This window comes from Podarcis liolepis (genome assembly GCF_965112155.1).
Source record: "Podarcis liolepis genome assembly, chromosome: 7".
In the NCBI taxonomy this organism is placed as follows: Eukaryota; Metazoa; Chordata; class Lepidosauria; order Squamata; family Lacertidae; genus Podarcis; species Podarcis liolepis.
Window position 1 is genome coordinate 84,353,956 of NC_139561.1, and position 23,049 is coordinate 84,377,004.

A 23,049-nucleotide genomic window follows, 5' to 3' on the forward strand; every position below is an offset into this window, starting at 1 on the left:
CATGATACTAACATGTCAGGGAGAAATCTTTAGACTCGGGGTGGGGGACACCAGATTTGCTGAAATTTGAGATGTTGTTGGACTGCAACTCCTATCATGGCCGTGCTGGGTGGAGCTGAACAAGAAGTGGAAGTCGCAAATCTGGGCCTCCACACCATATGACGTCCTTCTCCTGGTATTGTAAATGGTTCGATACATGGCTCACGTCTTGGGAATGCAGCAAGCCCGCAACTTACATGCATTTAAACCGTGTGCATTCCGCCAAAAAACAGAGGATGGAAAGAGGAGTCAGGGTTCCAGGAAAAACAACTTTGGCAATCCCACCCAGGGTTGAGCCCACGCGATTTTGGCTTTAGGCGCGATCCGCGGGATGTTAACTCCTGTGTAAGTTGCGGGCTTACTGTGCATGTCCCGAAAGCCGAATGCATTGTGGAAACGGGAAAGCAAGGAGCGCCATGGGGCCTAATCGGCTGGGCACATTGTGGGTGTAAGTTGTGGCACAGGCTGTTCCTCCGGCTGGGTGTGTTTTAGGTACAGAAGCGACATGCTAGGCCGCGTCATGCTCGGGCAGGCCTGCATGGAAGAGGCACTCCCTGGACCCTCTAATGTCCCAATTCTCCTCGGACAGCAAAGGGGCTCCTTTACAGGAGGACCCTTCCAGATGGATAGGGGAGGCGGGGGGTCCCAGAGACCCCGCCCGTGTGCTCTTCCACGGCTCCACCTGCAGCTCTGCCCCTTCCCCAGCGCTGGCAAAGCCTAGTGATGCACTTTTCTCTGAGTGACACCCCTCGTCTTCCTTTTTTTACTCAGACCAGCCGGCGAAGAGGCAGAGCAGCAGCGCTGGAGCTTTGGCCGGGTCCATCGTGGGGGTGATCCTAGCCTTGGCTCTCCTGGGAGCCATAGTCTTCTTTGCTGTGCGTCGCCGCCGTCACCGGGGCACCAAAGGCTCTTACGACCCCAAGACCCGGGTCTTTGGCAACGGGACAGCTCCTCCCCCAGCCCGCGACTTCACCGAACTCGACCGGCCCCTCAAAGCCGCCCCGGGGAAGGGCCAGGAGGACGATGACGAGTACGACGAGGAAGATGAACGCGAGGAGCGCCTCCCGCCCTACGGCTACCCGTCCCACCGCCTGGAGGGCGACGAGGAGCAGTACGACCAGTTGGGCCCCATGTTGCGGCTCAGCTCTCCCCACCACGGCTACGATTTCGACGACATGGAGTCCCAGCACGACGGTTCCATCATATCCAAGACAGCTGTCTATGTGTGAGCCCGGCCTCAGCGTCGTCGCCAGGAGGATGCCAGGAAGAGAACTTTGGCCTTCGCAAAAGACACGCTTAAGAGAGACTCTACAAAGTTCTGGTTTTTGATTTAATTTATGGGCCCTGCGTGGCCAGACTCTGTCGGTGGGGCAGCGAAGCCTCCCTCGACTTCGAGAGGTGAGGCAGCCGCAAGAGACATCCCAGGGGGAGATTTGTCGGCGCCCCATGAAGTTGGGGGTTGCCGAAAAGGGGAAACTTGTTTTTGCTTTCTTTTTTAACAAGGGGGGGGGGGGACAGGGACGGGACACTCTTTACCCCGAAGACTTCCCTCTTCTTCGACCACCAGGAGACATTTTGCGTGCTGCTGCCTTAAGAGGATTCGACTTCTTCCTTTTTTTGTAGTACGTGTTAGAGGAGATGTAGAGCTGACTGAAAACTGGGCATGGGGCAGCTTGGGAAGGGAACGCACCTAGCTTCTCCTGGCGCTGGTGTAAAAGACCTTTGGGCTCAGCATGCCTTGCGTGACACCCCCCAGGTTTTGGCCATCTTTAATCTCTCTCTCTCTCCCCCCCAATGGCGCTCTCTGGTTTCTTTTTGGTGCTCTTAACTGGGTGGTCTTGGCTGGTGCTGAATCCCACCCCCCCAGCCTGGTGCTTGGGAGGAAAAGACCAGGCTCCTGTCTAAAAGTGCTGTCTCTTCCTTCCCCTTCTCTGCATATCCTCCACCCTGCCTGTCTCAACAGGTAAAGGCCTTCCTGCTCTTCGGATCACCCCCCTTCTTTCATCAGGGAACAAGGCCAGGGGTGGGGGAAGGAGAGAGGGGGCGCAGCACCACTCGCACTGCCAGCCCCCGGGCCTTGCTTTATTCCAAAAGACTTGCTCATCTGTTTGCCGGGGGTCTGTCCGTCCCCCGGTTTGGCCTGCCCCACGTCCCCTCCCCATAAACTCCCCATAATCGTTCACCATCATTGTGTGCGTTGTTTTCGGTGGGGTGGGGGGGGTTCCTGTGGAGTTGTTTGGAGGGTCAGGAGATGGGTCCCTCTTCCCCTCTCTTCTGCACTACCCCATGCTGTGCCTTAATGAGGACCAGCAGGTTTCCCCCTCCTTCATACATAACCCACAAATGTCTGTAAATACCCCCCGCCTTTGTGAAAAAGGCACAGAGTTATTTTCGTACTTTTGGTTTGTTTGTTTTTGTGTGTCCCCGGTGGGCTCTGTCTCCGCATTTGAGTGTAATTAAAAGATGTATTGAAACCGAACTCTCCTTGCCTTCCTGTTTGGGGGTTTGTCTGACAAGGGGAGGTTTGGGGGTTGATGGCGGCGAGGAACCCCTTACGTTGCTGAAGCAGAAGGGATCCTTGCCACGGTGACACCAAATCCCTCGCCTTCTTGCGGCCGCATGAATATTTAAAGCCACCTTGCTCGGTATAAAATTAATTGCAAGCGAAATGTCTTAGAGGCTCGGGCTGAGTGACTGGGCTGTCTCCTCTGAGTAGGAGAGGAAGTGCGCATTGGGGAAAGGAAGTTTCGCGTAGCCGAATTTGATCCGCAGAAGAAAGAGCAATGCTGGCGTTCTCCACCCCCAGTCCTGGAGGGGCATCAAAACTCTGGATTCTTCCTTATTGTGAAGTGCTGTCTATTGTGATTTTTTAAAAAAAAAACGTTGCTACAGAGGCAAAAGGTACTTCCTGATATACAGTGGTACCTCAGGTTACATACGCTTCTGGTTACACACTTCGCTAACCCAGAAATAAGTACTTAACCTGAGGTACCACTGAGGTATTTTCAAAGGAAGAGTAGAGTGGGAGGCACCAATTGCTTGTCGTACTGTGAGCAGTTTCCCAAATACAGCCATAAAAAGTGGCTTAGGTCCCTAGTCTCTCTGGATGCTGTCAGACTCCAACTCCCATCATCCCTAGGGAGCATGGCCTTTGGTCAGGAATGATAGGAGTTGTAGTCTAGGTTGGAGGGTGGGGTGTCCATGCTCTAAATGGTTTCTGCAGATGAATTTATACATGTTTTCCTATTTACCGGTACTGGATTTATATACAGTGGTACCTCAGGTTAAGTACTTAATTCGTTCCGGAGGTCCGTACTTAACCTGAAACTGTTCTTAACCAGAAGCACCACTTTAGCTAATGGGGCCTCTTGCTGCTGCCGCGCCACCGGAGCACGATCTCTGTTCTCATCCTGAAGCAAAGTTCTTAACCTGAAGCACTATTTCTGGGTTAGCGGAGTGTGTAACCTGAAGCGTATGTAACCTGAGGTACCACTGTACTGCCGTTTCACCAAGACGGTTTACAGTTTCTGAGCTCTCCCACCCAAATAACCCTGTCTCCCAGCCCCTCTTCTTTACCACAGGGCAGAATTGTGTCTGTTGGCCCTATGGGATGACACAGGAGTAGGTCCTGGCGGTGTGTCTGCCTGCCTGCTGTTGTTATTATCAATAATAATACTCCTTAATAATGTTGAATGTCAATATGGTTGGCAATGTTGCCGTCATCAGTGGCCTATTTTGGCCTCCCATTAATCGACACTTTCCCCCTCTTCCTCTCTGAATTCGGTCAAAAAAACTCACTGCCTAGGCCTCACGGCTCTGAGGAGAAAAGAGAATAGCATCAGTAGCTCTGCTTGTTGTTCTTTTGTAAACAGCTATGCTCCTTCAGCTAGGAAAGGTACGTTACGGTGCTATAAATAAAAAAAAATAGTTTGGTTAGTGTGCATGGGTTTTGCACCTCCTCGCTCTTATTGCACTGTTAAAACCAGCCTCTAAAATACCACCCCATTTTTTTGGACAGGGTGAGGGTGTTCTTTGGCAGCAGGCGCCTGCTGTTTAGAACCGGTCTGATCTGTCAACTTTTTTTGTACGTCTCCATGACCACCTGTCGGCCCCAGGAGGGAGATCGGGTTTCCTTCAAAGCAGGAACAGCAGGTATAGCCCAGGTGCTGTTTTGGAGAAACAGGGCAGTTTACGGTGCCTTGCACTGTATACAGGCACCTGTGACTGCAGGTGCAGGCAGTGAAAAGACTGCTTTGAATACAGGCCACAGCGATGGTAGCATTCACTTCTGGGGCAGGATTTCTGTGTTTAAAAAAAAAAAAAATCGAAAGAAGACCCTGCCAATGTTTTTCCCACAGCAGCCTGATGCATTGAAATATGAGCTGTGAATTTTTCTCGGTCACTTTATCCTCATGCCAGGAAAAAAGCCTCACCAGTTAAACATCTGTGGCTGCTAATAGAGGAACAGGAGGCTGTGCCAATGAATAAAAAAAACAACCTATTGATGTAATGCTTTTCTCCAGTTCTGTAGGGAAGTGGGCTAAAATTTTATCTTTGTAAGCAGCTTGGGGGTTTTTCCCCCCTCACAGAGAGTTCAGTTTAAGGACCATTTTGATACAAGCACCGCTACTGAAGTGATTTTTCCCCTTTTTTAAAAAGGGGGGGGATACATGTGTTTTTCTCAGGTGAAATATTTCATTGGAGGCTAAAATGCCCATAAAGACCAACACAGTTTTCCAAACCGTCACTTTATCTCTTATTTCAGGGATAAAATGAGTTGGAAGTCAGACGAAAGCAGGTGTAAATCTTCTGGACTGCCATTAAAAGCTTCCCTAAACAGGGCTGCCTTCAGATGTCTTCTAAAAGTCTGGTAGTTGTTGTTCTCTTTGACATCTGGTGGGAGGGTGTTCCACAGGGCGGGTGCCACCACCGAGAAGGCCCTCTGCCTGGTTCCCTGTAACTTGGCTTCTCACAGCAAGGGAACCGCCAGAAGGCTCTCGGCACTGGACCTCAGTGTCCGGGCAGAACAATGGGAGTGGAGACGCTCCTTCAGGTTGTTGCCAGAGTTGGGCCTGATCTTCCCTTTCCCAGGATTCCTCTGCCCAACGACAGAGAGAGCAGCTTTCTCTGAACGGGCCGAGGAGTGTTTTGTGACATCCCCGCGTTCCTTGGCATGATCTCAGACAGGAGTGGGGTGGGTGGGCCTGAAGCCTTCCTGGTGTTATTGGGCTCCCAACTCCAATCAGTCCCAGGCAGGGATGGCCAAGCCAGTAGTCCAAGATGAGGTGCAGTATCAAGCAACATCTCTACTAAGAGGAAACTCGTTCTCACAAGTGTAGATCCTTTAAATAACAGCGGCAGGGTCTCTGCGAAAGAGAAGTAGCGGTAGGCTAGGGTAATCCCAAGCTTTTAAGGGACCCCTGACCATTAGGTCCAGTCGTGGCCAACTCTGGGGTTACAGCGCTCATCTTGCTCTATAGGCCGAGGGAGCCGGCATACAGCTTCTGGGTCATGTGGCCAGCATGACTAAGCTGCTTCTGGCGAACCAGAGCAGCGCACAGAAACTCCGTTTACCTTCCCGCCGGAGTGGAATCTATTTATCTACTTGCACTTGACGTGCTTTCGAACTGCTAGGTGGGCAGGAGCAGGAACCAAGCAACGGGAGCTCACCCTTTTGCGGGGATTCGAACCGCCGACCTTCTGATCGGCAAGCCCAAGAGGCTCTGTGGTTTAACCCACAGCGCCACCCGCGTCCCTCACCCCAAGGTTTGCAGAAGTACAAAAATGTTAAGGATGTGTGGAGGGGAATGCGCTGAAACCACAGCTCGATAAGAGGGTTAGAGTAGGAAGGTGTTAAAATGGAGTATCCTGAAAATAGGCATGGCCGGCCAGCCGAAAATCCTTAACAGGAGTGCTCCCTGCTGCAACATTTTGTTGCAGTTGTCTACTCAAGTACGTAAAGCATGAAAGAACAGCACGGGAACAAGGCATGGCCTTGTGGAGTGGGTGCTTCCTTCTCCATGTGTACATTCACAGCGCCTATAATGCAAGCAGGGCTTAGGGGTGCATGACATCCCCAACTCCACCCCAGGTTAATCCTCTTGGCAAGGGAGGTCTTAAGCTCAAAAGGAAGAGCCTTGCCGGATTGGATTTAAAGCCCCACCCAGCCTTAGTGCCCAGGCGGAGCTCACAAGCAAGGCATAAAAGCAACCAACACCCCTCTTGTTGTCATCTGCCTCTGAACCACAGAGGTCCTGTTTATCTGGCAGGCCTAGTGGTGGTTGACAGGCCTGCCTTTCCTGAATTCGGGCCTGGTTTGCACGGCATGGCACGCCGAACCTTGGCTTATCCCGGCTTGGCACACCAGTAAATAAAAGCATAAAGTAATTGGAAGCTGCTCTCCTGGAACTACACAGTCTCGATACGCCTCAGGTTGGCTTAGGGTGTCATGCAAACCAGACCATTGTCGAACCTAGCCTTTATGAACCTGCTTGTTGGACTACAACTCCCCTCAGTCCCCAGCCAGCAGGTGCTGGGCAGGGGGCTGATGGGACTTGAAGTCCTACCAAGTCTGGAAGGCACCAGGTTGGCAAAGTTTGGTCTACCTCGAGTGTTTCCCAAACTTGGGTCTCCAGCTGTTTGTGGTTTTTTTGGACTACAACTCCCATCATCCCTAGCTAGCAAGACCACTGGTCGGGGACGATGGGAATTGTAGTCCAAAATCTGCTGGAAACACTGGCCTAACCTATGACTAGATATTGCTGGACTACAGTTCCCATCATCCCTGACAACTGGGTCCTGCTGTCTGGGGCTGATGGCAGTTGAAATCAATAAACATCTGGAGGGCCATAGGTTCCCATCCTGGGGCCTAACCTTTTCTCAACCCCATTCTAAAAAAAAACAACTGAGGTAGAAGGTACCATTGCATCATGTTCTGGCAGCAAATCTCATATTATGTGTTGTGACTGAAGTACTTTTGTCTATCCAGAACCAACGGAAAGGTCTCTCACATATAGCACAGTGGGAAATAGTGGCTTTTAGCAAGTTGGGCCCCTGAACTTCTCGTAGGTTTGACAGCCCAACTACTTGAACTTCCAAGGATTCTGGCATCTTTATTTCCCTCCAAGCTGCCTCCTTGAACTTGTAACTCTGATCTCTCTCTGGATACTGTGTTCAAAAGCAGCAGGGCTGTTCGCCGCTCTGCATTTAAAAAAGAAATCAAAGCACTGGGCTTTTAATGTATGCATCCCGATAGGTGCAAACTTTCTCACTTTGCGTAAATGCTCATATAGCATACTTCGTTCTCAGTCTGATACAGTGGTACCTCAGGTTACATACGCTTCAGGTTACAGACTCCGCTAACCTAGAAATAGTGCTTCAGGTTAAGAACTTTGCTTCAGGATGAGAACAGAAATCCGGCAGTGTGGCGGCAGCAGGAGGCCCCATTAGCTAAAGTGGTGCTTCAGGTTAAGTACGGACCTCTGGAACGAATTAAGTACTTAACCTGAGGTACCACTGTATTTGTGAGGGATGTCAGTGATTTAGTTTTTAAAAAATCTGTTTGCCAAGCAGAAACACTCAAAGGGTGTGTGAATCACAGCCAGGGAGGGATGTTTCCTGGGGAGAATCTTGAGGGCCACATAGAGAAGACTAGAAGGCCGCATTTGACTCAGTTGCCTAGGATTCCTCACCCCTGGTGTGGTTCTGCCAATCTTGTAACACCAGGATGTGTATGATTGACACACCCAGGGAGAGCCCTGACACTTAAAAAAAGGAGAGGCTGGGGTAGGGTTCTGAAATTTCGCTTCCCTGTCACTTTCCTATAAATCTTTATTTCACCCTTCATTGGAGCATGGCTGTTGGACACCTGCCATTGGCCTCGTTTTCGCTCACCTGCAAGCCTGGCGCTTCATCTGGCGCTTGCACGGTGGTTACGAGCCCGAGCTATGAGCCCTTGGTTTCAAACAGACGAGTTTCGCTGCACGTTCACAGGCCTGGCCTTTGCTAAGGCGCAAACTGTCTTGGCCTTGTCTGTAACACATTGCTGGAGACACCATAAAGGCTCACTGAAGCACTTAGGGGCAAATGCTAAATGTGCGATAGAAATTAAATGTTGGGGTTCGAGCTTTATGGGAGGCACTAGTTTAGGGGTGGGCAAACTCTGGCCCTCCAGAGGTTGGTAGATTCCCAACTCCCATTACCCCTAAACGTTGGCCACGTTGTCTGAAGTACTATAGGTTCTCTACTGTGTAATATTTTTGGTTAGCCCACACTGCGTGGGAAAGGGGGTCCCTAGCAGTTACTCCGCATGCAGTAATAATATTATTAATTTGCACTTGTTCAGAACCACCCTCAAACAGCTGTTTCAAAGCAAGCTGCGAAATATGGCTTGAATGTTAGCAAACAGAACGTATTCATGTTTCCCAAGTGTCGGTAGCAGCGCTGAGGTAGCTGCCAAAAGTGTGGCCGAAGTCTTCTCCAGATTATGTTTTAATCTCTTGCCCGCTGGCAAGGCCCTGCTCTAGGTTTCAGCTTTCATCTCTCGCCCACTGGTTGCCCCAACCCACTTTCGGATCGCCGTGGGGCCTGGTCCACTTAAAGCCTAGCGTGAATATCGGGCTAAGTCCTTCCACGCCGACAGGGCCTGCCGCCGAAGCCCGTGACGGATTCTCCCGGTTCTTCGCCACCCAGGCTGCAGCCTGGGAAAGAAGGAGGCGGCAGCTGTTTTTGCTTAGGCAATAAAAAGTGCTCAAGTGTCGGACTCTGTGGAGAAAGGTCAAAGGAAGGCCACTTGGAGACGGCTCCTGATCCTTGGCTGCTTTGGGGTGTGGCCCCGCTGGGCACACGAAACCCCCAAAGCCCTTTAAAAAAATGAAAGAAATAGTGTAATTCGAGTTTCGGAACGGGTGTTTGCTGTCAGCAAGGCCCTGTTTATGAATTTGAGAGGTTTAAGCCGTGTCAGGCGCTGGCTTTCAGACTTCCCTGCTGGTGAGGAACCTCTAGATCACGATTTCCCAAACTTGGGTCTCCAGCTGTTTCTGGACTACAACTCCCATCATCCCTGGCTAGCAGCACCAGTGGTCAGGGATGATGGGAATTGTAGTCTGAAAACAGCTGGAGACCCAAATTTAGGAAGCACTGCTCTAGTTGATGAGAAGGATTTTGAGAATACAGTACAGTGGTACCTCGGGTTACAGACGCTTCAGGTTACAGACACTTCAGGTTACAGACTCCGCTAACCCAGAAATAGTACCTCGGGTTAAGAACTTTGCTTCAGGATGAGAACAGAAATCACCTGGCGGCGGCGCGGCAGCAGCAGGAGGCCCCATTAGCTAAAGTGGTGCTTCAGCTTAAGAACAGTTTCAGGTTAAGAACGGACCTCCAGAACAAATTAAGTTCTTAACCTGAGGTACCACTGTACTCATAATTTATTTTTTGGGCCCATCTGACTGAGTTGCCCCAGCCAGTCTGAGCAGCTTCCAACAAAATATACAAAAACACAACAGATCATCACACATTAAAAACTTCCCGGGACAGGGCTGCCTTCAGATGTCTACAGCTGAGTTGATATCGGGGGTGATAGCCAGTCTTATGGAACCTAACCATCAGTCCATGTTGAACTCGAGAAATGCTTTAGAGGTCACTGGTTGCAGACCCTCTGTTTTTCAAAAGCCAAGCCATGGGCCCCCCACTTTTGAAGATTTTTATATATCTATGGTACACTGGTGCCTCGCAAGACGAAATTGATTCGTTCCGTGAATTTTTTCGTCTAGCGAAGTTTTCGTCTTACGAAGCACGGTTTCCCATAGGAATGCATTGAAAATCAATTAATGCGTTCCTATGGTCAAAAAAAGTCCAAACAGAGCCAAATTTGGTACAACAAGAGTTTACTAAGTGCTCTTTAAAGTCACACATACTGTAAAGAGCATTTCAAAATTCAAACCCAGAATTTTTTTAAAAAAACAGCAGAGTGGCCCAATGGTCACAGAAAATCATAAAAATGCAGGAAAAAAACCACAAGCTTCCAGATTCTTGCAAACCCCTCCCCAACACCAAGTCCTTGAATTCCAAACACCCCAACCCAAAATCCACCCCCCCCCAAAGTTTTAAAAGCTTAACTTACCAAATGGCTGCAAAAGAAGCTTTGGAAAAGCTTCAAAAATCACCAAAGTCTTTAAAAACCTCAAAAAAGGCTACTATGTACACTGCGTTCTATGTGACTCGAAGTCAAGTCGCAACTGTATTAACGGTGTTAAGAAAAAGGAAACAAACTTGCAAGACGTTTTCGTCTTGCAAAGCAAGCCTATAGGGAAATTCGTCTTGCGAAGCAGCTCAAAAACGAAAAACCCTTTCGTCTAGCGAGTTTTCCGTCTTGCGAAGCATTCGTCTTGCGGGGCACCACTGTAGTTTTTGTTATGTGAATGGAGCCACGAACCTCCTGGGTGGGTGACGTGGACCTTCTGAGGTCTGCAGACCACCAGTTGGAAGCCACTGCTCTAGATTATACCCATTGCTCTCCTCCAGATCTGCATTTCAAAGGAAAATCCAGGGACGCTTGTTTAGGATCGCGGGGAAATGGTTGATAAACTTCCATAGGATGCTGGAGTTTCCTTCGACCACGTTCTGAAAGCCGCCAGCCAAGGACATGTATCTCTATACTTGTTTTGGACCAGCACTCCCATTGGAGTTGTAGTCCAAATGGTACGGAGGGCACCAGCTTGGCAAAGACTGATCTGGCAGCTGCAGATGAAACAGTCACCGTGCAGTACTATGAATTGCCCATGGGCACAGCTTCTGGTCTTTTCGAGTCCAAACCATGTATGGGGATCCTTTGGCCCTCCAGATTTTGCTGAACAACATCTGTGGCCAATTGCCACTTGTAGTTTGGGAACATGGTCTGAAGCTCAGCATCAAAAAAAACGAAGATCATGGCCACTGGTCCCATCACCTCCTGGCAAATAGAAGGGGAAGAAATGGAGGCAGTGAGAGATTTTACTTTCTTGGGCTCCATGATGGTGACAGCAGCCACGAAATTAAAAGACGCCTGCTTCTTGGGAGAAAAGCAATGACAAACCTAGACAGCATCTTAAAAAGCAGAGACATCACCTTGCCGACAAAGGTCCGTATAGGTAAAGCTATGGTTTTCCCACTAGTGATGTATGGAAGTGAGAGCTGGACCATAAAGAAGGCTGATCGCCAAAGAATTGATGCTTTTGAATTATGGTGCTGGAGAAGACTCTGGAGAATCCCATGGACCGCAAGAAGATCAAACCGATCCATTCTGAAGGAAATCAACCCTGAGTACTCACTGGAAGGACAGATCCTGAAGCTGAGGCTCCAATACTTTGGCCACCTCATGAGAAGAGAAGACTCCCTGGGAAAGACCCTGATGTCGGGAAAGATGGGAGGGCACAAGGAGAAGGGGATGACAGAGGACGAGATGGTTGCACAGTGTTCTCGAAGCTACCAGCATGAGTTTGACCAAACTGCAGGAGGCAGTGAAAGACAGGAGTGCTTGGTGTGCTCTGGTCCATAGGGTCACGAAGAGTCGGACATGACTAAACGACTAAACAACAACAACAAATTTGGGAACATCTGGATGGCCAATGGTCCTCCTGTGCCTGATCTAGACAGTGACTCCAATTCCCATCATCATTGGCCATTGGTCACACTGGTTGGGGCTGGTGGGAGTTGGAGCCCAGTTGTAAATCAGGATTCCACCTCTCCTAAACTTGTCTAACATGTCCGTCTGTTTACCAAAACCCTTAATCATTGAGCTGAAAGAGGCTCGTGAGATTGTTTGGGTTTGTTTTGTTAAAAATCAAATTTTAGCTGTGTTTAAATTTGTAATCAGACTAGCTTTAGCTATATTGTAAGCCGCTTTGTGGGGATTTTTTGCTTCGAAAGTATAAAAACCAATATAAATAATAATCCAGAACAAAAGAGTGAGTGGACCTCAGGTTCCACAGCCTCTGCTTTCAATGAAGAATTTGTCGCACACTTGCTAGATTACAGTTCCTAAAATGCAGGTGGGAGTGTCAGTTAAAGTTGCTTAATTTGTACTAATAGATGTACCTGGAAAAGTATATGCCAGTAAAACCTCTGTCCTGATATTACCTGAATCGAAATTAATGAAATGCTCTGTTTTCTCTCTGCCAAACCCTGCTTTCTGGGAAATACTTATTTTTATTTATTTAACAAAATGTATACGCAAATTGTTTCTAGGAAAACCTCTAAGCCTATTCACAAAACCAGTTTAATATTTTCTTTCCAAGGGAAAAAAAAAGGAAAGGAAACAGCAAAGTGGTTTTTAAAAAAATGAAATAAAATATTAAAATGGTTGATTTGAAACAGGTAATTGCAACTTTTCAAAAGATGACTGAAATCAACAGCATCTGAAAAAGAAATAACACACACGTAACTTCTGCATGTTTGGATGAGCTTACCTAAGCAAATAATGTATGTTTTAAACAGGTGTCAAAAAGAGTACGGTGATGGCGGCTGCCTGATGTCAGTAGATCCAAATAGATCTATTATAGAATCATAGAGTTGGATGGGACCCTAAGAGTCATCTAGTCCAACCCCCTGCAATGTAGGAATCTCAACTACCTAGATCTACCATCTATGGGAAGTTTAAAAACATGCAGAGGCACAGGGCATTGTATCCAATGTTCTGAGTAGACCCATTGGAATTTGAGGGCGTTGCCTAACTTTGTACAGCTCCGATTCGCTGTCAATGCTCAGCCCTCTTACGAGAAATCAGGCAGTTTTCCTTATAGCTGTGTTTTGGGATATTAATAGACGACTCAAGATAGCAGGGTATAATTAACCTTGTGCGGTCACAGAACCTGGCAACTTATCAGATATTGTAGGAAAAATTCCACACAGGGAACTGAAACTGACCCGTTGTATGTCTGGGCTGCTTGTCCTTTTGTGGACTGAATACCCCACAGCTGGGTGCAGATTTTGCCTGCGTTTTAAAAGAAGCAAACAGGGCCCGCTCCCTTGCCATTAATTCCAGTCGGCAGCACTAAACTTTGGCAGTAGCCATTGAGAGCCTTTAGCCCCCACAGATTTGACAAACCCTTTTTTTAAAAAAACAAACACCCATGTTATCAGGCAGTGCTACCTCTTGTGGGAGTGAGTTCCACAGCCCAGCTATGCACTGTGTGGAAAAAAATTCTTTGTCTCTTCTGAATATTACAACATTCAGCTGTGTTGGATGTTTTCTGGCATAGAGAGATAAGTGACAGAACATTTGTGCAAGTGGCAGAAAGGACAGCTTGAAGTTAAAGTTTTACTTCCTTCACCTGAAAAGAATGTACAAACAAAGGGCTCAGTTGACACAAGAGGAGATGGTGGCCGGGCTTTGGTGACGAAATGAAACGGACTAGAACCAGTGTTTCATCTGTAAGAATGAGAGGTACCTAGAAGCCCAGAACATAGCAGGTGGTTATTTTGTAGAAAGACTCTCTGCACATGCTCAGAGACACTCCCATGAAGCAGGCTGTGAGTGCAGAGTTAAAAAAAAATTAAAACGTGGTTAGGCCTATCATAGAATTGTAGATTTCAAAGGGGTCATGAGGGCCAACTCCCTGCAATGCAAGAACACACAGCCCCCCATCCAGTTTGAAACCAGACCAGACCCTGCTTAGCTTTGCAAATGTGCTATTGGTTTTCTTGTTGCACAAGTCAGGCCTGAGGGGGCCCTGCATTGGAATCTAAAATTGGTACTGGGACTAGTGTTCAAATAATAATAATAATGGTGTTAAAGTTGGTGGTAGCCTTTTCCCACAGTCTCTAAAACAGGGGTTGGAAATCCAGTGGCTCTCTGGGTGCTGCTGGGCTCCCATCAACACCCAGCCAGCAGAGCTAGCAGTCAGAGATGATCAGCGACATCGTTGCTTCTTCTCCCATTGCAATAAAACTCAGCTGGAGGATAGGTTAGGTTCCTTTGGGTTGGCAGAGTTTCTGTTCCCAACCTTTGTTCCCTCCTGGCTGGGAACAGCAGTACAGTGGTACCTCAGGTTACATACACTTTCAGCTTATAGACTCTGCTAACCCAGAAATAGTATCTCGGGTTAAGAACTTTGCTTCAGGATGAGAACAGAAATCGTGCAGTGGTGGCAGCAGGAGGCCCCATTAGCTAAAGTGGTACCTCAGGTTAAGAACAGTTTCAGGTTAAGAACAGACCTCCAGAACAAATTAAGTTCCTAACCTGAGGTACCACTATATTGAGAAAAGTTGCCAGCAGAGGAGGGAAGATGAACACCTAGTGTTGCCAACTTTCGTAGCAGCCACTGCTGCTGTGCCTTTGACGGCAACTGTGCATGAAGCCATAAGCAGTGCCGACGCTTTATCTCCTTGTAAAAAGCTTTGCCCGTTTTCTGAACACTGCTGTGGCCTAGGCAGTTATTATTTTTCTGGCCAGTTAGCATACCCTCCTATACCACACCGGGGTAGCTGACCCTTGAAATGTTGTTGGCTGTCAGCTCCCGTCACCCGCAGCCAGCGTGGCTGAAGGTTTAGGGTGATGGAAACCTTATCTGCGGCAACATCCAGAAGGCCGCAGGTTACATATTTCGCGGGAAAGTTTCCATGGATGCCTTGGCTTCAGATCAAAATCCTTTGCAGCTTGTTCCATCGATAAATCCTGCTATGTGTGGTGTCAGTGTCGTCTCTGCATAGATATATTTCTGAGTACAGTGGTACCTCGGGTTACATACGCTTCATGTTACACACTCCGCTAACCCAGAAATAGTGCTTCAGGTTAACAACTTTGCTTCAGGATAAGAACAGAAATTGGGCTCTAGCGGCGCGGCGGCAGCAGGAGGCCCCCATTAGCTAAAGTGGTGCTCCAGGTTAAGAACAGTTTCAGGTTAAGAACGGACCTCCGGAACGAATTAAGTACTTAACCCGAGGTACCACTGTACCAGAGGCTGGAGATAGCAGGAGAGGACAGCCCTCTTGTGCCTGGGTCCTGTTTCCAGGTTTCCTACAGGTATCTGATGGAGAAAACGCAGGATAGCTCAGTTACTTAGGGCATGGTGCTGATAATGCCAAGGTTGCAGGTCCGATCCCCGCATGGGACAGTGGCATATTCCTGCATTTCAGGGGGGTTGGACTAGATGACCCTCGGGGTCCCTTCCAACTCTGCAATTCTCTGATTCTATTATTCTTACCTCTGCCCCACTCCTGGCTTGTGGCACAGCTATTACAGGCACAGGACTTCAGTCAAGGAGGAGGAGGAATGCAAGCATCATAATGATAATGAGAGAAACGGTATGCATATATATTGTCTCAGTCCTCCTTACAGTAGCTTGTGGGGCAGGGCGGTAAGTATTCCCATATTGCAAATGAGCAGCCTGAGGCTTTCAAAATGCCTTTCCCGAGGCCAGGCAAAGGCTTTTAAACCTCGCCTTCCCGGCTCTCAAAATTCAGGTTTCCCTTGAGCTATTATGCTACTCCGGCGCCCTTCAGCCAACCTGCTAGGGATGTGGGCACCGACTCTGGGGAAGTAAGACGAACTCTGCTCCTCTGAGACTGAAAGTGCGGCTAAGTCTCCTCTTTTGTCTAGTTTCATGTAAACACCAGCGGAGAGATTCCCAAGGGTGGGGTTGATACTCAGGGAGCCCTTCCTGTTAAGGAAATGCAGCTGAGAGGGATTTTATTTAAAGGGCAAAGTGTACCCAGAAAGGGTGCGGCCGGTGACCCAAACAACAGCTCAGCCCAGATGGCTAGCTCCTCTGTACGGGTTGGGTTCTTGCCTTTCCCCCACCTCTTTTCCTTTTCTTCTTTTTGGTTTATACCCGTGGAAACGAGCTTGCAAAACTGTAATAAGGAGAGCGGGGAAAACAGAGGCAGGGCAGCAGGGCTGTTTACATAGAGCAGCAGTGGAGTTTGCTCCCCCAGGTGGCAGTGAGGGTCAACTCTGAGGCCTTTAAAAGGGTCTTGGACAAATTCACCAGGGTTAAGGCTGTCAGCGGCTGCTAACCACTATTGCTGCGCTATTGCTCTGTGGTGGCCAGAGTCAGTTTGCTCCTTAATGCCAGTTTCTGGAAACCACAGCAGCGGAGAGTTGCTCTTACGCCCGGGTCCTCTTGTGTGCTTCCCACGGATATCTGGCTGGCCGCTGGGAGAACAGGATTCTGCACCAGATGGCCTGATCCTGCACCGCTCGTCTTAGGCTCTAGCTCATGGGTTCTCAAACTGTTTTTCTCTGGGCCACACTTTCAGAATGAAAATTTGCTCACTCCACTCCCCCCCAAATTTTATTGGTAAGGAATGCATTGGAACATAAAAAGAAAAGTGCGAAGGTTAGCTCTCCCCTTGATATGGATGGAAGAGGTACTAGTGACCTGTACAACACGCATGTGGTTAAGGCGTTACCACTTACTTTGTGGCATCTAGCCAAGTTTATTTCCCCTCCCCACAAGCTGGATAGCTCAGCTGGTTGAGCATGAGACATGTAATCCCGGGGTTGTGGGTTCGAGCGCTGCGTTGGTTGAAAGATTCCGGTTCCTTGTGGTCCCTTCCAACTCTACAATTCTGTGATTCCAGTGCTTGAATGGGAACACAGAACACAACTACTTCATAATATGACCATGGGGCCAGTGGCGTAGCGTGGGGGGTGCCAGGGGTGCCGGCCGCACCGGGCGCAACATTTGGGGGGCGCGTTTGGCCGGCCCTCCTCGAGGAAGCAGGAACCCCACTGTCCTCGGACCTCCTCCAAAGGCTGGCGGTGGGGCGGAGAGACCTCCTCCCGCCGCCAGGCTTCGGAAGGATGCTCCGAAGCCTGGCGGTGGGGCGGAGAGACCTTCTCCCCGCACCAGCCTTTGCATGGCTGTCCTGAAGACTTGTGGTGGGAGCAGTGGCGTAGCATGGGGGGTGCAGGGGGGCCTGCTGCACCTGGCGCAACATCTGGGGGGGGGCGCGGAAGAGACTCGAGTGCTAAAATCCACGGATTAGGGGGCGCAAATTACTTGCCTTGCCCCGGGTTAGGGGGCGCAAATTAATTGCCTTGCCCCGGGTGCTGAGAACCCAAGCTACGCCACTGCATGGGGCGTGCAGATAGTATAAAACAAAGCAGCTGCGTAAGAAGAGAAATCACTCGCAGAACTATTCCCTTGATTGTCCTTGAATCTCCCCGCCACACTTGCCATCCTCTCCGGCCCACCGCAGCGTGATATGCCGCACCCTTGGAGAACCACTGCTCTAGCTTCTCCTCTTTTCTTGACACCATCTGCACTGGGAGATCTCTGCCACAGCCCTTCCCCGTGGCCCCTGCGCTTTTCTCCTGAACAGGCCACCACTAAGAGCAATGCCATGAGTGGGGCAGGTGGCCTTAACAACCCCTCAGCCGCCAAAAATCTATGGTGTGGGGGCACTCTCCTGCAGTGCTACACCTGTGGGGCTGCAAAAACCTTCCCTGTTGAATTTCTGCTTGTGCAGCTGCCAACCACACAGGAATCCTACTGGGGGGGGGGCAGGGGCGGGGAAAGCAAAACAAAACTGGCATGCAGATTCGAAAAGGTGGTGCTTATCCACCCTGCCATTTAATTAACCGTGGTGGAACAGACTCACGCCTGCGATTCCTGGTGCCAGGTCTCTCTGGGCTTCCCCTAAGGCAGGGGTTGCCAACTCCCAAGAGACTGTGATCTACTAACAGAGTTAAAAACTGGCAGTGATCTACCCCCCTTTTGGGGGTTCGGGTCAAAGTTGTTGAGCTTGTTTTAGGGAGGAGGAAAGCCCCGTTTTGCAGTGGCGTAGCGTGGGGGGTGCAGGGGGGGCCAGTCGCACCGGGCGCAACATCTGAGGGTTAGGGTTAGGGGGCGCAAATCCACGGGTTAGGAGGCACAAATTACTTGCCTTGCCCCGGGTGCTGACAACCCACGCTACGCCACTGCCGTTTTGGGGGGGCTTCAGGTCGAAGTTGTTGAGCTTTTTGGGGAGAGCCAGTGATCTACCAAGCAGGTGCGGGTGGCACTGTGGGTTAAACCACAGAGCCTAGGACTTGCTGATCAGAAGGTCGGCAGTTCGAATCCCCGCGACGGGGTGAGCTCTCATTGCTCGGTCCCTGCTCCTGCCAACCTAGCAGTTCGAAAGCACGTCAAAGTGCAAGTAGATAAATAGGTACCGCTCCAGCGGGAAGGTAAGCGGCGTTTCCATGCACAGCTCTGGTTCGCCAGAAGCGGCTTAGTCATGCTGGTCACATGACCCGGAAGCTGTACGCTGGCTCCCTCAGCCAATAAAGCGAGATGAGCGCCGCAACCCCAGAGTCGGTCACGACTGGACCTAATGGTCAGGGGTCCCTTTACCTTTTTACCTACTTTTGGGGGGTTTGGGTCAAAGTAGTTGAGCTTGTTTTAGGGAGGAGGAAAGCCCCGTTTTTTGGGGGGTTAGGTCAAAGTTGTTGAGCTTTTTTGGAGGGAGCCAGTGATCTACCACAGACTTCCAGTGATCTACCAGTAGTTCACGATCTACCTGTGGGACGTGGCTGCCCTAAGGCTCCGGTCACTGAGGCTAAACTGTGGCCTTCAGTCGGGATGGGCACATGCCACTAGGCTTTCTCTGCAGCGAGCAGGGGCGGCTGAGAGCGAAACTGGACTTTGCATGGGGGCGGGTGGAACAGATAAGATAAAACTTTTGTTCCCAGTTCTTTGGAGCATGAGAGAGCCTGGGAGAAAGTGGGGGCAGGGAGAGAGCGAGAGTGGGAGGGTGACTCTTCCAACAGGCTTTTGTGAGGTGTGGGCTGATGCCCGGGTCTTTGTGGGCGGCGGGGGTGGGGGGGTGGGGGCACGAGCGGGAACCGAGTGGCTCAGATGTGCCGTCATCCCTCTGGAATTTGAAACCTCCCGTGCTCAGCTAGAAAGAAAAAGCGCCTGCGTTCTCCCTCCCACATCTCTTCTCTCAAAACCACTCTCCTTCCTTGAATGGCTAAGTTTCACTCTCATGCAGGCTATCCTCCCTGCCCCCTCCTGGGTGACCGTTTCAAAATCACAGCTCAGCCCTGACTCACTCATCCTTTCCCTTGCCTCTGCCCTGCATCATCACATAATGAGCAAGCTCCCCAGACAGGTCCTTCTGACTGTGCCTTTGGAACAGCTTCAGCATCGGTTTCCTCAGTTCGTATATATCAATATCTGATAAGGGGGATGATCCGCCCCAGCTGTACCTGCTTGGCTGGTAAAACTAGGGCCTTCTCTCCTGCTTTCGGCTCTGACACAAGACTGTCTGAACCACAGCTTACCAAGGATCTGTCCTGGAAAGAACTGGCTGCCCAAAACTTCGTCTTGCAATGCAATAGGAGATGTATAAAATCCCTGAACCTCGCTGCTCACTTCCAGGATGGTGAAAATGGTTGGCATCCGTGCCCAGCTGGCGTCCACAAACAGAGACAGCTACTTGAATCGCTAGGAAGATCTGGAGGTCTTTATCTTGTTCTGCAACCCTTCCACCGCACCAAAGATTCCCCAGAGTAGCTGACAAATTATCAGTTTTAAGTACAGTGGTACCTCTGGTTACGAACGGAATTCGTTCCGGAGGTCCGTTCTTAACCTGAAACCGTTCTTAACCTGAGGTACCACTTTAGCTAATGGGGCCTCCTGCCGCTGGGGCATGATTTCTGTTCTCATCCTGAGGTAAAGTTCTTCACCTGAGGTACTACTTCTGGGTTAGCAGAGTTTGTAACCCGAGGTGTTTGTAACCCGAGGTACCACTGTATTCAGTTTGCCTCTGTATATCATAGAGCAGTGTTTCCCAAACTTTGGCTCTTTAGCTGTTTTTGGACTACAACTCCCATCATCCCTAGCTAGCAGGACCAGTGGCCATGGATGATGGGAATTGTAGTCCAAGAACAGCTGGAGACCCAAGTTTGGGAAACCCTGCTGTAGAGCAACTCCTGTATGAGGAAAGGGAGTTTTTGGTTCAGAGAAACGGCAAATAAGAAGGGTAGGGTATAAATAATAATAATTGTTGTTGTTAGGTGACATGAGAGAAGGCTATTAAAGTATGCCAGGCGTTGGGGGAAAGTTTTTCTCCCTCTCTCATAACGCTAGAACTCGTGGACATTCAGTGGAAGATACCAGAGGGATAAAAGGAAGTCCTCCTTCATGCGGCGCATAGTGAAAACTGTGGAACTCTCTGCCACAGGAAGAAGTGATGACCACCAACTTGGGTAGCTTTAAAGGAGGCTTGGACAAATTTGTGCAGGATAAGACCATCAGGGGCTGCTAGCCGTGCTCTGCCGCCACAGCTGGAAGCAGTTACTGGAAACGGCAGGGTGGGATGAGTTGTTCTGTTTGCAGGTTTCCCACAGGCATCAGATTCATACCTGACAGGTGCTCAGCATGACTTGGGCACGCCCAGCATCCCAGGGTTTTGTGCTGACCGAGCGCTGCGACACAGACCCATTTTTCATACTGGGACACCGAGGGGAATCGCCCGGCAGAAAACGATGGTGAAATAGCATGCCATGCCTACCGCAAGAGCGACAGCTTGCGCAACGAACACAGTTCTTCCTGTTTAATAGTGCCTTGTGATGCCAGTCAGATAGGCGGGGCGCTCTCTAAAAAACGATGAGCGATGACAAGGAGAAAGGGTTAAAAAATGACTGCACAGTTGTTCACCAAAATTTCGCTCTTACACATTGGTCAGGGCAGGTGATAGTTTCACTTGTGGGCACTTCCTGTGGACATACCATTTTTTAAATTTATTTTTGCAAGTCAATTCCCCCCATTAAACTTAATCTTTACATATGAATTCCAGATTCCAAATTTGTTAGACATTTCTCTTTATCTTCCTGCCTTTTTCTGCTGTTCCTGATCCCATCCAATCCCATTTATATACTGCATTCTAATAAATCAGAATTCTTCTAATTTCAAATATTCTTCTATTTCAAATATTATCAATTTTCTGCTGCTGTTCATATTCCAAGTTACTGTGGACATATGACTTGCGGGCCTCCTGTTCTGCCAACAACAGAAGACAGACCATCTCTGGCCTAGCTGGGCAGAGGCAGTGCAAAGCTCCCCTCCACCTGCCCTTCATCGATTGGACACATTTTAGGGGACCCCAGGCTAGGTTGCTTGTGGCTCCTTGAAAACCTCAGCCCTGCTCTCTGAAGGAGTGTCTCCACCCCATCGTTCAGTGAACCCCCATCGTTCACTGAAATCAGTACCGAGGGCCTTCTGGTGGTTCCCTCACTGCAAGAAGTGAGGCTACAGGGAACCAGGCAGAGGGCCTTCTCAGTAGTGGCACCCGCCCTGTGGAACGCCCTCCCGTAAGATGCCAAGGAAATAAACAACTACAGTCATACCTCTTGTTATGTTCGGTTCAGGTTATGTCTTTTCAGGTTGCGTCCCGCGGCGACCCGGAGGTACCTCAGGTTAAGAACTTAATTCGTTCTGGAGGTCCGTTCTTAACCTGAAACTGTTCTTAACCTGAGGTACCACTTTAGCTAATGGGCCTCCTGTTGCCGCCGCGCGATTTCTGTTCTCATCCTGAAGCAAAGTTCTTAACCCGAGGTACTATTTCTGGGTTAACGGAGTCTGTAACCTGAAGCGTCTGTAACCTGAAGTGTCTGTAACCTGAGGTACCACTGTACCTGAAAGAGATACTTCAGGGTTTCACCACTCGCGCATGCACAGACGCTCAAAATGACATCACACACATGCGCAGAAGCAGCGAATCGCGACCCGCGCACGCGCAGACGCGGGTTGCGTTCTGCTCATGTTGTGAACGGGGGTCCGGAACGGATCCTGTTCGCAACCAGAGGTACCACTGTATCTGACTTTTAGAAGACATCTGAAGGCAGCCCTGTTTGGGGAAGTTTTTAATGTCTGCTGTCTTATTGTATTTTTAATATTTTGTTGGAAGCCGCCCAGAGTGGCTGGGGAAACCCAGCCAGATGGACTGGGTGTAAATAATAAATTGTTGTTGTTGTTGTTATCACTGCACGGCTGGGCTGTGGCCAAGACGCCTGTGACAGATTCTTTCGGCTGGGTGGGAGTGGATGAGTGGGCTTGATCAAATTGCATCTTCTCTCTCTCCCTGCTTTTTGTGATCCTCTGATTTCATATTCCGGATGTGTGGCTGTCATATTCCCCCGCAGTCATAGGCATTTCTAAGCTCGGAACAGTCTAATCCTTTAAGCCTCCCCGAGTAAGAGAAAACATTTCCTCCTTTTCACCATCTTCCCACGTCTTCTCTCTCCTCCGTTTTCTTGCTTCCTCCCCACGCTCTTAAAACACAGCCTTGGTGAACCCAGTGCCCCCTAGATGTTTCGAAGCTGCCCTCCAAAACATCAGGAGAGCGCCAGGTTGACCAAGCCTGGTCCAAGGGAGGGAGGGCAACCCCGATCTTGCAGGCTGGCTTCCTCCTCTTTGTACCCGCGCCAGGATGTTGCAGATTCTCTCCTTCCCCTCCTGGATTTCGGCATCCTTGGCAGCGCCCAGCTCCTTGCCAGCAGGGCCGGCGTCGAAAGGATTCCTTTGGAAACCTGCTCCTCAGCTTGAAAATAGTAATTTCGAGCCGCCGCGAGAGAAATCCATGCGCCGGCACTTGCTCCAAGCTGGCCCATGCATAATGGATGGGGCTGTGGGTAATTATGGGTCGTCCCAGGAGAGCCGAGGAGGGGATCAGTTAGTGGATGAACACGCCAAGCTGGCAGCGAAAAGATGGCACGCGGAGGTCTGCCTTTCACCTCTCAATCTCGCACCTCTGGTGCTTTTGCCTCCCGACACGGAGGGAAGGCGACAGATGGCCTTTGCTGGGAAGGAAGGAGTTGGCCGCAGTTGCCCTGGATCTGGGACGGCGGGGGCAGAGAAGCCTGCGACTCTCCAGCTGTTGCGGAACTACAACTCCCATAAGCCTCAGCTGTCGGTTGGAGCTGATGGGAGTTGGAGTCCAGCCATGCCTGGAAGGGCAAAGGTTCCCCAGCCCAGGTCTAGAAGGAATGAGATTATTATTTTTTTAAATCTGCAAGCTGCCTTATGTTCCTGGCAGGGAAAA

General features: G+C 49.8%; 1 protein-coding gene across 3 annotated transcripts in view; it reads left to right on the forward strand.

The window, feature by feature from the left end:
* The window catches only part of NECTIN2 (nectin cell adhesion molecule 2), a 98,569-nt gene that overhangs the window by 58,908 nt on the left and 16,612 nt on the right, over window positions 1-23,049 (forward strand). Inside the window, exon 6 of one of the 3 annotated variants that reach the window (XM_083515915.1) lies at window positions 811-2,518. The exons of the other annotated variants lie outside the window; for them this stretch is intronic. Within the exon in view, the coding sequence (XP_083372041.1) occupies window positions 811-1,268 (458 nt within the window). The 3' untranslated portion in view covers window positions 1,269-2,518. Of the gene's footprint in view, window positions 1-810; window positions 2,519-23,049 lie in introns of those variants that run through there. 3 annotated transcript variants of the gene reach the window in all.